The 15,769-nt window shown below is 38.7% G+C and overlaps 1 protein-coding gene across 2 annotated transcripts in view; it reads left to right on the forward strand.

The window, feature by feature from the left end:
- cd276 (CD276 molecule) overlaps positions 1-15,769 on the forward strand; it is a 122,779-nt gene that overhangs the window by 80,310 nt on the left and 26,700 nt on the right. For both annotated transcript variants that reach the window (XM_061746251.1, XM_061746252.1), the window contains exons 6-7: positions 2,470-2,511; positions 11,343-11,380. In XM_061746251.1, coding sequence (XP_061602235.1) covers positions 2,470-2,511; positions 11,343-11,365 — 65 coding nt within the window. In that variant the 3' untranslated portion in view covers positions 11,366-11,380. The remainder of the gene's footprint in view (positions 1-2,469; positions 2,512-11,342; positions 11,381-15,769) is intronic.

Raw genomic sequence — 15,769 nt, forward strand, 5'->3', positions numbered from 1 at the left:
GGCTATGGCCAGATTAAAGTTGACTCTTTCTACACTGTGCCTGGGAAGTGAGGGTAGAAGGGTCAGTGAAAGTGGAGAACCGAGTAAGTCATTTTTCTTCGCTGTCAAATTGTATGTGGAGTATGGGAATGTGTATCATGACAGAGCAGCCAGTTTGTGGTATTGCAGCAAAAAAGTGAAAGCTCAGTTCTAGGAGCCAGTGTTTTATCTTCAGCCCCAGCATGACTCTGTTCCCTCAGATATTGTATTTCCTCATTCATTCCTCCGTTTGGCCTTCTTTACATAATGACTATGGCTATGTTTCTAATATATGCTTTCAGTGACCTATCCAGAGCCAGTGATCCATTACTCCAAAGCTCCTTTTACATTCAGGCAAGCATGTGATTTAATCAAACCGACTCTTGAGATCATGTGCAATCGACGTGGGACAGATGTCCCTTGCGTGAGTGAAAGGAGTCACAGGGAGGCAGTGTTTCCCTTGTGGGTTTTTACCTAGGTGGTGCCCTTGTTTCGCAGAGGTTAACCTTCAGGTTCAAATAAAAATAAATAAATAAGAAAAAAACCCTTACCCCAGGCCAAACGCGATCATTGATCGGCTTTGTGTGAATGTGACTCACATGAAAAAACTGATGGATGAAATATTTATTTTACTCCAGCTCTGTGTGGAAAGCACTCTTCAAAGCAAACGTTTTCTTTCTTTAATCCTTTACCAAAAAGGGGGGAAAAAAGGCAAAAGAAAGGTATTTACTTGGAGAAAGTCTTTTCATTTTTGTTGTCAAGAGATAACATTGAAAAGGAGTCAAAAGGAATTAAAATGTGCAGATCAGAGAATTCAGGGGTCATTAAGCCGTGGTTCCTAATGTGCACAAATATCTTAGAAAGCAGCGCTGTGTCATTTCTAGGATGCAATCATTAATTCATTAGGCCACTAATCACAGCATTTATAGAACCGCAGGTTTACAATCTGAGCCCACTTCTTGTTCCTTTCACTTGAATTGCATCAATCACAGCAGCGTTTATGAGGATTTAACTGCATTGCTGTGCCACGTCTGTGTTAGGAATAAATAGATACAAAGAGAAAGAAGACAGGATGACATGGAACAATGACATGCTCGCAGCTTTAGTGAGCAGCTGTTTCTGTCCCCCGACTCTCCTCTCTTTTATGTATACTGTCCAGCTTTTACACTTAAGCCATAACCAGCTTCTTTTTACCCCCACACATTGTGAATGCAGCTAGTAGGGGTATAAAATTGTGACACTCAATGAACAAGTGAGACAGCTTTCACTTCTCTCTCTGGATGGCCCCATCTTCACCCTAACTTTAAGATGGCTTTAAATGAGCATCACTCTCATATCAAAGCCTCGTCCCCCAAGGTATTTCTGCTGCTGCCACACTGGCAGGACTGTTGCCGGATGGAAAAGGGTTCAGACATCTGTGTTCATTTTACGCTGTAATTCTGAGGATTGAAGTTACGCACATAAAGCACTTTTCAAGGTGCTTTTTGAGAATTTTCTTTTCTTGAAGGTTTATACATAATATCAGGCTAACTTGACATTAATCTCAAAGTTATCTAAATATGTTCTTGGAATTTCCTTCCAGATTAACTAAATCCCACTGAAATCTGAAGCTAAATGGCCAAAGCTGTATCACTGGTCGCACCTGTGACAATATGGAGAAATCATCTGCAGAAATATTCAAAGCACATTATGACAAAATGTGTTTTTCATCAAATCTGATTCCTTTACGCATTGTAATTCAAAGTGGAAGACAGACTGAGGAATCTGGGGTTTTTTTCTCTCCTTGATTTTCCAAAGGTATTATAGTCTCTCCTTTCTCAATGAAGCTAAGGAAATTATGCTAACATGCACGAATATAAACTTATAACTGTGTTACCTTAACATTGAGTTTTGTTGGATTATCATTTTAACCTCATCCAAACAGACACGTCATTGTGGAATTTAAACTTGACTGAGATGGGAATCATGTCACAGAGTGCAATTTCACTACTTGGGCTCTCTGTTGCAGGCTATTTTTAGCCCGCATCTGTGTTCGTTTATGTACATTCATGCCTTGTGTGTATGAAAGTGTTACAGCCATCACTGTGTTGCCTCCCTAACTCTGTTGACAGTGGGTTTTCAGAGAGCCTGCAGCTAAAGCCTAATGTGATTACCGTCTTTGTGAAAGGGCTGGATAGGAGGTTAAAGGGTGGATGTGACTGTGTGTGTGTACGTGTGCGTGTATGTGTGTGTATGTGTACGTGAGCGTGTGTGTGGGGTGTGTCTGTGGGAGGATGGTTGTGATGTGTTTGGGGTACGATTGTGTGGACCATCATCACCACATAGCTTTCTTATCATCTCATCACAGCTCGTCCTTTGAACATCGGCTCACCATAAACTTGTGATGAAGTAACGTCATTGTGTTTTTGTACAGTGGCTTCTGCTGATAATGGCTTCTCTTTCTTCCCACAGCTGAAGAGGGCAAGAAACTGGAAGAAAACGAGTCAGAGACAGGTCAGTCTAATCCACAACAGGTCAATTATCATCCTCTCATGGTCAGTAACGTTGAAAATGTACCATTGCATGTTTCTCACCTGATCTTTTGCATTCAGCACCATAACTAGTATGTTGTGAAACTGTCAGGATGAGGCTAGTCCAGGAAAAGATGAAGGCAAAGATTTACCATCATTTTGTCACATTCTAATGCAGGTTCTGTTGTCAAAATTTTGGTATTTACAGTCGAGGTGCACTTGTAAGTTTGGGGCCAAAAGATGCAGACACATCGTCTGACCTTGATCCAAACAGATTTATATGTATATATCACAAGGGTTCATATGGAGTTTACCTTTCAGAGCGTAAAATTTGGGGAGGTGATTATTTAAATGAATCATGCAGACTAAGCTTTATCCTGCAATTTCCCTGCTGATTGATTTATTATGCAGCGCAAAAAAAAGGAAGATAGATGAATAAAAGCATGTTTTAATGCTTGCCTTGCGGTGATACTTGCTGAGTGGAAAAGAAAAGGTATTGAAACTACAACAGTTGTTACCAAAGGATTTTGATCGCAAGATCACATTATTCCTAAATAACTGAAGAAAATCTCAGTCGACCTGGAACCTGTAGCTTTTTATGTTTCGATTGTACTTCTTTTGGTCTGTGTTGTTTAGATAGACATGCCACATTATCATAGAGATGTTAACATCCACATTTTCACTGGCTGAGATCAGAAAAATACATTACCGCTGTGTTTATTTCTATATTTATTCTTTTACCTTTAGATAGCCAGGAAATAAAAACTTGTAAGATTTAGTATTTACTTTTCAAGACTGTCCTGGGCAAGATAGGCAGTAGCTCAAGTCAGTGAAAATACCCACACTATACACACATACTACAAACTTTCATTTTCTATACACACATACTACAAACTTTCATTTTCTGGAATAATAACTGACCTCAGTGTTGCAGGTGGGGACTGTAGCCAAAGCTACAGCTATACCTGTATTATTACCTTTTGTATACCAAACCAATTTGATTTTGCAATCGAGTCGTAGCTGCAGTGTCTTTGGTCATTTTGACATGTCCAGAAACTTATACAAAGATCATCTGTAACAGTTTATTCGTCACTTAGAGTATTGTTGTAACATTTTGCTGCTCTTGGTAAACTGATTTGTCAAAACTGAAAATTTAATGAAGGAAATTATAAGAACAAAAGGATATTAAGTGTACAGATGTGAAATTGACATTTTATTAGTTAATGCATGAAAAGGTTGATTTGCATTTTCCTTGTTGTTCTTACTTTTTCTGATTGAGGTTATACATCATTTACTTGTTTTTCACTATAAAGGAGCACCCACCAAGGTCTTAGTCTTCCCAGGTAATGAGTGATATCCAGTCACTTAAAATTCCTCAGAGAATCATTAATGAGTTAAAGATATAAATATTCCACTGGCATATTTGTCATTTTACCACGTTTTTAAAGATTTGGGACATTCAAAATCTACATTGCATAATATTATGGAACAAAATTCTGGTATTTTTGGGACATTTCATTACATAAAGACCAAAGTTGGAAACAACTGTGGGATGCGTGTGATTCTTGAGCTTTCTGGCCACACCGCGTCCCCATTTTTCCACCGTGATCAACTTAGCCCCATGGGTTTGGGAGTGCCCCGGAAAACCATTTTCATTCAACAAAGCATGATGCTGCATCCAGAAAGCTAATCGTGAACTGGGTTACACAAGAAGCAAGCCATATATCAGCTCCAGACAGCAACGCCTCCCAGTTTCGTGGTATAGGCTCATCTGAAATGGACAGAAAGAGATTAGACACGTGCTCTGTGGTCAGATGGGCCCGTGGTGCAGCTTGCCTTTGAAGAAATTCACACTGGGTTCCACATGCCAAAGATGAAAAAGACTGACCTGAGCGTTTCCAGTGAAAGGTGTAAATGCAGTGTATGTGGTGGTACAGGGGTGCATCATCGAGTATGCCATGGGTGATTCACATGTGCTGAGGTACGATAGGAGAGACACATACTCCTATCACGGGAGAACGAGGCTAGCTGCTCCACCGTTGGCTGTTGTATATGTATTAGGAATGGGCGATATTTTACCGTTCACGATAAACCGTCCAAAAAATTCCCCACGGTAAGAATTTGTCATCTCGTGGTAAAAAACGGTAAAAAGAAAGAAAGAAAGAAAGAAAGAAAGAAAGATAGAAAGATATGAGCCTGAAAGAAAGAAAGAAAGAAAGAAAGAAAGAAAGAAATGAGCCAGAAAGAAAGAAAGAAAGAAAGATAGAAAGAAATGAGCCAGAAAGAAAGAAAGAAAGAAATGAGCCAGAAAGAAAGAAAGACAGAAAGAAAGATATGAGCCTGAAAGAAAGAAAGAAAGAAAGAAAGAAGAAAGAAAGAAAGAAAGAAAGAAAGAAAGAAAGAAAGAAAGAAAGAACGAAAGAAATGAGCCAGAAAGAAAGAAAGAAAGAAATGAGCCAGAAAGAAAGAAAGAAAGAAATGAGGCAGAAAGAAAGGAAGAAAGAAATGAACCAGAAAGAAAGAAAGAAAGAAAGAAAGAAATGAGCCAGAAAGAAAGAAAGAAAGAAAGAAAGAAAGAAAGAAAGAAAGAAAGAAATGAGCAAGAAAGAAAGAAAGAAAGAAATGAGCCAGAAAGAAAGAAAGAAAGAAAGAAAGAAAGAAATGAGCCAGAAAGAAAGGAAGAAAGAAATGAACCAGAAAGAAAGAAAGAAAGAAAGAAAGAAAGAAATGAGCCAGAAAGAAAGAAAGAAAGAAAGAAAGAAAGAAAGAAATGAGCAAGAAAGAAAGAAAGAAAGAAATGAGCCAGAAAGAAAGAAAGAAAGAAAGAAAGAAACGAGCCAGAAAGAAAGAAAGAAAGAAATGAGCCAGAAAGAAAGAAAGAAAGAAAGAAAGAAAGAAATGAGCCAGAAAGAAAGAAAGAAAGAAAGAAAGAAAGAAAGAAAGAAAGAAAGAAAGAAAGAAAGAAAGAAAGAAAGAAAGAAAGAAAGAAAGAAAGAAAGAAAGAAAGAAAGAAAGAAAGAAAGAAAGAAAGAAAGAAAGAAAGAAAGAAAGAAAGAAAGAAACGAGCCTGACTCATTTAATTGGTTTTTATCAATTCAATTTAATTGGTGTAGTTTAGTAGCATTTAGTATCTTTTAGAGCAGTGTTTTGGGGGCTCCAAAGATTGAATGTGGTGATAGATTTATAGTTGAAAAGGTGGAGTTGAATTGGTATTTTTTATCGTCATTTTTATCGTTATCGGGATAAATGCCAGAAATTATCGTGATACATTTTTTAGTCCATACCGCCCAGCCCTAATATGTATTGACATTAACATGCTCCTTAAGGAGTGCTGTTGGTCTGCTAATAAACTCCAAGCGGGCACGAAAACTGAACAATTACTTGAAATTTAGGTCAAGGTTTGCCAAATTTACAATTCTGTTTTTTTCAGTTGCGCTGCAATAGTGCTGTTGAACCTAGACAAAATATGACCTTACGAGCTCATAATTAATTATTCCATTAGCACGCAAGACAAGCTCCTTCTGCAATACTAGCCTCAGTAACTACCCTCACAGTCCTGAGCAGTTCTCCCTCAAGCATTAATATCATTAGAGTTATTCATTTCACTCTTTTTTTTCCATTCTGATTGAATTATTTAGCCTTTCAGTGAACGCCAAAGTTAATACCATGTGATTTTAATAAGCTGAGAGGTGAAGGGGAATCTCTGAGTTAAGGGGGACAATGGCTTTTATTCTTTACTGCCTCTCTCATGAATGTTTTAGAGATTTCTGTGGAGCCAGGAGGAGTGGGGGGTCAGCCATCCCACAACTATCAGGACTTAATTGCTCAGCTTTGGCTGAAGGCGCTAAGAAAAAGAGGATACAGATGGAAAAGTGTAGCATTCATGTACTCCTATGACAAGACTGAAACTTACAGCCACTCTTGCCCTCACATTTTCTTGTAATGGTCTCTGCACCCTGTTGGAACCAGGAGGATATTGTGAGCAGTTAGCTCGTGAAGTCAAGCTAATGGTTTAGTCTTATGAGATCACACTCCAAGCAATCCAGACAAGCAGCTTTGTTTTACCATCTGGCTCCAATTGCGCTGACAAAGGCAAAGGTTCCTGCATGAGACAAAGGAGCTGAAATGAGTCCCACTTTTATAAACCCAGGATGATGGCGAGCCACGTTTGTGTGTTATCTTAATGAGCTGTCCAAAGGAGAGTGCGCCTTCCCTTTCAAAGGCAGCCTGATTCGAACAATAACCAGTGATAACTAGAGACCTGTGCTCATTCATTTGCAATAGCATGTGATCCCTTTGTTGCATTTACAGCAGAGGCAAACAATGTTTAACAAACAGTGTGGCTGAAATTCTGGTTATATTTGCAGTTGCTAGAGCCAACAGCAACACTGGCAGGACACCCCGAGAGACACAAAGCGCTTTCATACATTAATGTTCATTCACATGTAGGAACATGTGGCATGCAATTCATGCTGCCTTCATCTCTCACCTTCTGTCTGATATCTATTTGGTAAAATACGTATTGTGTTGTTTAGAATGGGCTGCAGTAATGCTGAGTGCAGCTTCTGTCAGAGTCTGACTTCAGTTTGTATGCTCAAGCCCCTGGAAGAGTGTGCAAGGGACCCAGCTCTTTCACAGACACAGAATTATTGGAAAAGAACAATTTGATACACCCTCTGAAAGCAGAGCAGGGTTTCAAAAACTGTTTTATTAACCCTTCAAGGGAAGTGGCTGTGAAGATGGATCATCGGGGAACATCAAGACCTATACAGCAGATAGCAGAAGAAAACCCCACATAGCACCGTCTTCAGACTCCTTAACACTGAAGCCGTTGGAAAGCAGATCACATTACTAAAATCACTCAAAAGTCTTAAGCTTTTGAGTCACTGTCTATCTGAGCTCACAATCTTTGTCTTTTGCATCATATTCAAACTTAACAATGAAAATATAACACTTCAAACACACACACGCCCAGGGTGGGGGGGGGGGGGGGGCGGCAGAACAGAAAAAAAAAAATATATATATATATTTTTATTCTCATTAAATTATGGAATCATTTTTCAAAATGTTTCAAAATATGCCTAATTGTGGAAAAAATATGTAGTATTTGAGTTACATAAAAGCCTGTTATTTGTTTTCTTCCTAATTGTCCTTGTGGTCAAGAACCCCCAACACAAAAATGGTTTGGCCGCTGATCAAACTTTGATGTTATCATTTAATTCAACCATTAGAATGGTCAAAATGTCCGGTCAGCACAAGTCCGGTGCTCAGAAAAGAAGAGAAAAGAGAAGAAGAAAATAGAGGCCTCAGAGATTCTCTACACAAATATTTAAAAAAGGGTGGTGACGGTGAAGCTGGAATTATTAAAGTCAGCGTAGAGCAAGGTAAGAAACAGTGTGCAGCCAACGTTTACCAACCTTGTAACTTAACCTAACTGGCTAGCTCTAATGTTAACGTCCATTAGTTTGTATAAAAACCTGAAGAGCATATATATATATATATATATATATATATATATATATATATATATATATATATATATATATATATATATATATATATATGTATATATATGTATATATGTATGACACAGTACAAAAGTTTGGACACACCTTCTCATTCAAACAAATGGGGAAGTGTGTCCAAACGTTTGGTCTGTACTGTGTATATAGATATATAGATATTTATACACTACTCGAAAAATATAGGGAACTCAAAAATTACACAAAAATTATCAATGGAAATCAAATTTAGGCGTGGATTTGGAGTCACACCATTAAAAACTTAAGTGAAAAAACACACTACAGGCTGATCCAGGTTTGATGTACAGTAATGTCCTTAAAACACATCAAAATGAGGCTCAGTAGTGTGTGTGGCTCCATGTGCTTGTGCAAATGGAGCGTGATTGACCTGGAGTTACATTGTGTTGTTTAAGTGTTCCCTTTTTTTTGAGCAGAATATATGTATGTGTGTGTATATATGTTATTTAATTGTACATTGTACAGGGCTTTTACAGGACTTCTAATGCATTATGAGACACACAAAGAAAAAGAATAAGAGGCAAACAATGGTGCATGTCAGTGTTTGTGACTGTGATTTCCCTTATGATGTAATACTGTAAGGACAAAAGTTTAGGAGCCCAATCTCGTTACAATGTAGTGGCGGTAAAAAACTTGTAAGAGTACGGGATGAACGCTTAATAAAAATCAGCAACCATAGGTCTTATAATACTATTTTTTTGACAGAACTTCAGGTCAGAAACATGCCATTCTACCTTGCTTCAGCTTATGTTGAAAGGCCCTGAAATGCGTTCCCATGCAGCTCAGCCTGACGTGCCCCCCTTTCACTGGCACCACTTCCCCAACCAGAGGGTTCTCCCAGCGGTCACACATTACTGACTGATGATATGTAAATAGAACACTCTTGTTGCCTTCATTATTAGATATGGGTCACAGGATAACGTTAGGAGTGCTAATTAAGAGCGCTTCCTGCAAAACATTTCCTAATAGCTGCACACAGAATATTCAAGCTCTCTAGCCAAATTCCCTTGCAGTTCAGCACTGTACAGGAAGTCACATGTTAACTTTTGTATTTCCCGTTGGTGAGTTTAGAGACATTCTTTCAATATTATAGGCACCTTTAAAAGGTAATAATTGGAATATTAAAGCTTCAAGCAGCGATGAACGGGCCCTCGCGCATGCAATTTGCACCAATTATGGTCAAGGACTCAAAACCATGTCCGATGACACCACCCACGACTCTTTATGTCAAACCACTCAAAAGTTATGGCAGAGAAAAGTTTTCTAGAGGGCGCTGTTGAGCCATCTTGCCACGCCCATTAATGCAAACCATAAAATATAAAATTTATCGCCAGGCCTGGCTTGCGTGAAAAATTTGGTGACTTTGGGGAACTATCAAATATGGACCAATCAGATGAAGGGGGGGTGCGCTTTTTGGCGTCTAGCGTCACCACGGTAACTCTTTTGTAAATGAAAAGTAATGCGCGTCGTCGCAGGATGGAGACGCACATTTTGATGTATAACACACCTGGGTGCACGTTACCGTTCGGACCGTATTAACTGCCGAAGAAATGGCATAAATTGTGGCAAAATGACACGATTAATTCAAAATGGCCGACTTCCTGTTCGGTTTCGGCCATGTCGCCAAGAGACTTTTCTTTAAGTTGTGACATGATACAGGTGTGTACCGATTTTTGTGCACGTACGTCAAACCGTATTGTGGGGCTTGAGGCACAAAGTTTTCTAGGGGGCGCTGTTGAGCCATTAGGCCACGCCCATTAATGCAAACCATTAAATATCACATTTTTTGCCAGGCCTGGCTTGGTGCAAAATTTGAGGACTTTGACCACGTTTAGGGGGAAAAAAGACCCTCATTTCGTCGGAAAAATAAAAACGAGAAAGAGAAAAATTCCTACAGATACAATAGGGCCTTCGCACTGTAAGTGCTCGGGCCCTAATAAACCTCTCATTACTATACTGAAACATATAATTCTTAAATATACCAAGTCTTCTGGTAATCAATAAATACAGTGCCTGGTCTTTGAAAAGGAAATTAAAAAAAAACAACACATTGATCTTACTAAACCTCCATAATATCTCAGGCATATTCCAAGATAGCAATCTCCCGATTCTTTGGGCTCAAATTGTGAAATATTTTTTCTCACGTTGATTTCCGACCACAGAGTCCAGACCTTAACTCCACCGAGGAACTTTGGGAAGACTTTATAAAGTACTTAAACTTTTCCATCATCATTACAAGATCTTGGTTGAAAAAAAAAGTCCACCTCTGTGTTCAAGTATAGGTTTTGGCAAAAGCATATGTTATCAAAATGATGGCAAAGTAAATACCTGCCATAAATAAAGCTCCAATAAAGTATGAGTCTGTGACCTTTTGCAGCCAGGCAGTGTAAATATGCCCTGTCCTTGGTTTCCCTTCTGATATTGTATACGGCAAAGTATTAGTATATTATAAAAGCCAGTTGTTGAAGAAACATTCCTCTCCTTTTGTCCTTTTCTTGCTTTGAGCGGAGAAAGAAACTGATCAAGAATTTGCTGCACACAGAGCTACTTGTGCACCCTCTCAGAGGTTATCTGCTGGCCACAAGGAAAAGGCCACCAAATAAGTGTCAGATGAGGTGGAAGAAAAGTAGCTGATTCTAAATCATTTGGAATAATGAGCATTGTCACAGTTAATAAAAGCAGTCAGAACACTCTGGGCTGTACATCACACCACCAGCCTTGTCCCACTGCCTGCTTGTTTGCATATTAAAAAAAAGGAAAAAAAAAAGCAGTGTCCTTTTGTGAAAGGGGGTACTTCAGAAGGAAAAGCAATCTATTTTTCTGGAATGAATCCCCCTGTACAGGCGCCATTTACATCTTCCTGCCATACAACACCCACTACCACATCCACCCTGCTCCCCCAATCCCCCTTCTGTCATGTAATCTACGCTCCTCTGACAGCACAGCCAAGGCCCGATGGGAGAATGCCTGTCTATCTCTCTACGCCAATCTGCCTCCCCTGTTTGGTTCCACATGAGCACTCAGCTGCTGTGACTAATTAAATAAAGCGCTGTGCTCTGTGCTTCCTGTTAGCCATGGTAAGGTTGGTTCACAGATATGGACCGAAAGAGGAGAAGACTAAATAACAACTACAAAACCTGTGATATTATACTGGTGCATGAAACAATGGTTATGGAAATTACAATAATACCAATGTGACCGATTTTCTGTGGTTAAGATGTTGATTCAATATTTTGAACTTGATATTAATTATATTTTGTTCTCTCTTTTCCAGCCATGACATCAATCAAGAGCTAAAGCCAAGAGAAAAAGGTGTGTGTGATTTTAATGTAGTAAGCATTTGGAGGTAAATCTGTATCTGTATTGCTACTCAAGTGTCACTTTTTTCCGACACCATTTCAGTTGTCTGATAAACTCAGTGTTAATACAGTACTCTGAAGGGCATGGTGCCTTTTGGGGCTCTTTAATGAATCTAGGTTGCATTAATTCAGAAGATGGCCAAGAATATGAGAAGCCTTGACATTTTGATTTCAGGATCACCATTTGTCATAAGCAATCTATTTCATTTTATCTACGCTGCAGTTATATATTTCCAGGCGCACTCAAACCCCCAGTGAAAGTCTTATTAATTGTAAATACTGAAGGTTGACAGGTTTTCTGTCTCTATGGTTCAACTTTAAAATTTTGTTATCATCTGTAGTTGAATAAACTTCAATTGCAGTCGACCATTTCGATCATCTCCGTAGGGACCTTACACAGCGAACCTGATAGAATGTTGAAACTGTGCCAATATTATACTAGCACAGCTTTTTGGGGGAATGTTTGGATTATGTGCTTTGAAGGGTATTTGACTCAAATTCCCCCAGACTCATACTGTTCAGTGAAACCTTATAGGAGTAGATGTCCTTTTATGTCATCATGTTCCACTATATACAGTAGTTACTATGGGAGAACAACTTGAGCTGTTATGATGGCAGAGAGACCCCTTTATCAAACTTCATCACACCACAAATGTATGCCTTTTTGAACATGCACGTACATGAAACATAGTTTAAAATATTTTTTTAATGAAAATTGTAACTAGAGCAGCCGTACAAAATGGATTTGTGGCAAATGCAATTTGTTATCTACAACACTGAGATATCTATTGGTACAACCATGTCAGAATAGAGTGACCATGTACTATAAACTAGGGGATAACAATATATCGTGCCACGAAATTTCGCGATACAAAAACGTCACAATATGTGTCGTGGAGGTGACAAAGTTTATCGCGATATTGGGTTATTGATATTAATCTATTGTGTTGACTAGTAATGCGCATCCGACCGCGCCTCGACCCGCGGACCAAAATCTCACTCTGCTCAGAAGAAACTAGTACCGTTTTGCGGTCCAGATCACGGGACTCTTGCAGGGTTTTGAGCTCTGAACTTTTAAGTCTGGTGTAGAGTTAAGCCTTACCTTATTAAATTAAACCTTTTTGGGGTCGTGAGTAGGGTAAACACGGGGACAACTTTTTCCGAGTTCGAGCGTACTTTAATGTCCGCTCAACAGTGTAGGATTTTAGAACATCAACACAGCACCTAGTGCCGTACTGTGGCGTATCACTCCGCCCAATCTAAAACAGACTAATCACTACAGATAAACTGACTAGTGTCATTATAGTCCCTGATTTACATCAGAATATAAAGAATATATTTATAAAATAATGAACCCTGAATTACCAAAATAACCTTCTTAACAAAAACAAATCTCCTCTTACACTTATAAGGTGAGCAAGAATCAATCTTTTTTATGATGTAAAATTGTATGCATTTATTTACTTTTATTTATTTATTTAATTTTAGTTTTTCAATTTCTGGAAAAGAAAAAAGTCAAATCATACATGAGAGAAACTATTCAGTTTGTGGCAAAATATTTGTACTTGTATGAAACTGAAGATGCATAATGCAAACCTGACATTTACTTTTAGTTCAGTTTGTGGAAAATGGTTGGCCTGGCTTTCTCTTTAAAACCTAAACAGTTATAAAGCATTACAAACTGTAACAATAGGGCAAACGCACAGCATTGTTTTGTATTTTGTGTCTTTCAAATAAAAGACCATTTTTTCCAGTCATATGTTCCTCATTCAAGGTTGTTAAAAAAATACTGCTATAATATCGTATCGTATCGTTATCGTGACCTCAATATCGTGTATCGTACCGTATCGTGAGATTAGTGTATCGTTACACCCCTACTATAAACTATATGTTATGTGTTGTCTACTGTTTGTGGAGAAAGGAAGTTGTAAACAGACTTTCAGCACCATGGACAGCGAGCAAGAACGTAGAACAAAGCTGTCACTAGTCACAACCAGAGGCAAGAGGGTCAACCCCATGTGTATAGGTGGATTACATGAAGTCACCAAAGAAGACATTCAGTTTAATAAGACATTATATAGGGTCCTCTGCCTCTGCCAGTGACATCATCTGCAGTATCTAACCAGTGTCCTGCATTTTTGGTCAAATCACAATGAGAAGACCCTTATTGGTACGAACCGGACAGTTCTATCTTTCATTCACCCCAATTTTCAAACTTCAAACCAGGAAAGTAGCAGTTCAGGGGGAATTAACAAATGTTCTTGAACCTCTGAAACATTTGTTGACCTTAAAGATTTGACGTGGTCTAGGAAAATGTGTTTATCTCACCTCTTCTCACCTCTTCTTCAGTTTCTGTTTCTGAAGACAATTCTTGACTGTCTTTGAATGCTGGGTTGTTTGTGAGGCTGTATTCCTTTTTCCAGCTTTTTATGTGGCCGAAGAACAAGGCCAGCAGCAGTAGCAGAAGGCATATATGCATTTACAAGGTACATGATGGGAGCCAGGGTTTTGTACAAGATGTGGCCCTGTTGCCATTTGGAATATGATTGAGAAAATCCCACAACATTTCCTCAATTCACCTAATTTTAGTCAGAATCTTTCGTCCTCCTTTAACTAACACTAGACAAAAAGTTGTCCCAAGAGCTTAAAATCCTTTGTTTATAAAGCATTCCTCTTTTAGTAAAAATGTATGTTATCTACTTTCTCTTGACAAGAAAATTTGATCTCGGAGGCTGATATTTTGAAAGACATTTTAGGGGACGTCTTTCAATTTTGATTTGACTTTTATATTTGCATGTGCACATTATGCACTGTATGCACATCGAATGCAACAAATGTAGATGATGTTCATGTCATCAGTCACAAATACTTGTACCAAAAAGCTTAAAGGAGCTTGAGGCAAGAATAAGAAATGAGACTCATTAGCGCCACGACCACCGTCGGGGTTACTGCAGCCAACAGCGAAGCCGGCACGGGAGAACGCTCATGCAGCGTCATTTGATGTCACATCCCCAGGACAGCGCAGGAAATTTGGACCCAGAATTGCAGCGCATTTTGCAGCACACAGCCTGTTCAAGGCAAAGGAGAGATACGCTAGAGGGCTCATTCTTTTTGGTTTGGAACGCTTCATCTGACATTATTACTAGAAAACTTAAAACGTATACGCATTTTTTTCATAAATCCTGCCTCATGCTCCTTTAAGTTATCATGCCGATCAGTCATGACCAAAATAGTGGGTGCAAAAAGCTGGTTGTTGTAAACAGGTGACATGGTATTGATCAAATGTGGGGATAATGTAGGACATTTTTAGAGTCATCTTTGTATTTCTTCAGGGAACCCTTCATAGTGTTTTCACAAATAGTTGCTAAGATGCTTTCTAAGCTATTTGGCTGTCTGACAAGCCATTCTGATGATGTTTTGTGAGGTCAGTTGCATCATTACTGTGGACCCACACTGTGTGTGTTATTCACGTCCTCTCAAACTCTTACTTTAATAACCTGCAGTTTGGTGTGAGTTGTGTGAACACCTTTAATCAAAGTTGGACTTTAACAGCTTGTTTTTTGGTTGGTAATTGGCCTAAAGCCACAACGTTGAGAGTGCAATATGATGGAAGGTGCAGAAAGTAATTTCCTGTAACTAGCCCAAACAAAGCCTGAGCAGTAGGAGTCAAAAAGAAGACATTTGTCATTAGTGTAGCATCTTCTGACCTTCACTAAGACTGTTATGCCAAGCTAATATCCTGCACAGCCTGAGACCCCACTGCTGAATCATCTTGGATCAATTATTCTAATATTTGTGTGGCAGTTTTCTATTGATTAATGCATTTATGCAGAGTGCGGCATATCTTATTTAATAAAACAAGGCCCTGCATTAAATTAAGTCCTTTTAGAGTCAGGAGGCACTTTGGCTTCATGAACCTTTGCCTTATCGATATATGTGCTCAGATGTGACTTATGTTTATGAACTCAAACTTTCTTTTATTACTAGCAGCAAAACACACAGATGGCTTATTAAATGGCTATTTTCATCTCACTCAGTATTGGGTAAATATCACACACTGTTGCCAGCAATAACAGCTTATCCATGCTGTTTGTTACTGTTAATATTACAATGTAATCGTAATGCCAACTTGGTACTTGTTAAAGCTCAGAGAACCATAAGCGTGTTCTATAAATAAGCTAAAATCTGTGTTAGATAGAGCTTTAGTTGAGCTTTATTTGAGGTTGCTTTCACAGTACAGTATAATGTGTGTACAGGACTGTCTCAGAAAATTTGAATATTGTGATAAAGTTCTTTATTTTCTGTAATGCAATTAAAAAAACAAAAATGTCATACATTCTGG

This window comes from Cololabis saira, chromosome 2 (genome assembly GCF_033807715.1).
Source record: "Cololabis saira isolate AMF1-May2022 chromosome 2, fColSai1.1, whole genome shotgun sequence".
Lineage (NCBI taxonomy): Eukaryota > Metazoa > Chordata > Actinopteri > Beloniformes > Belonidae > Cololabis > Cololabis saira.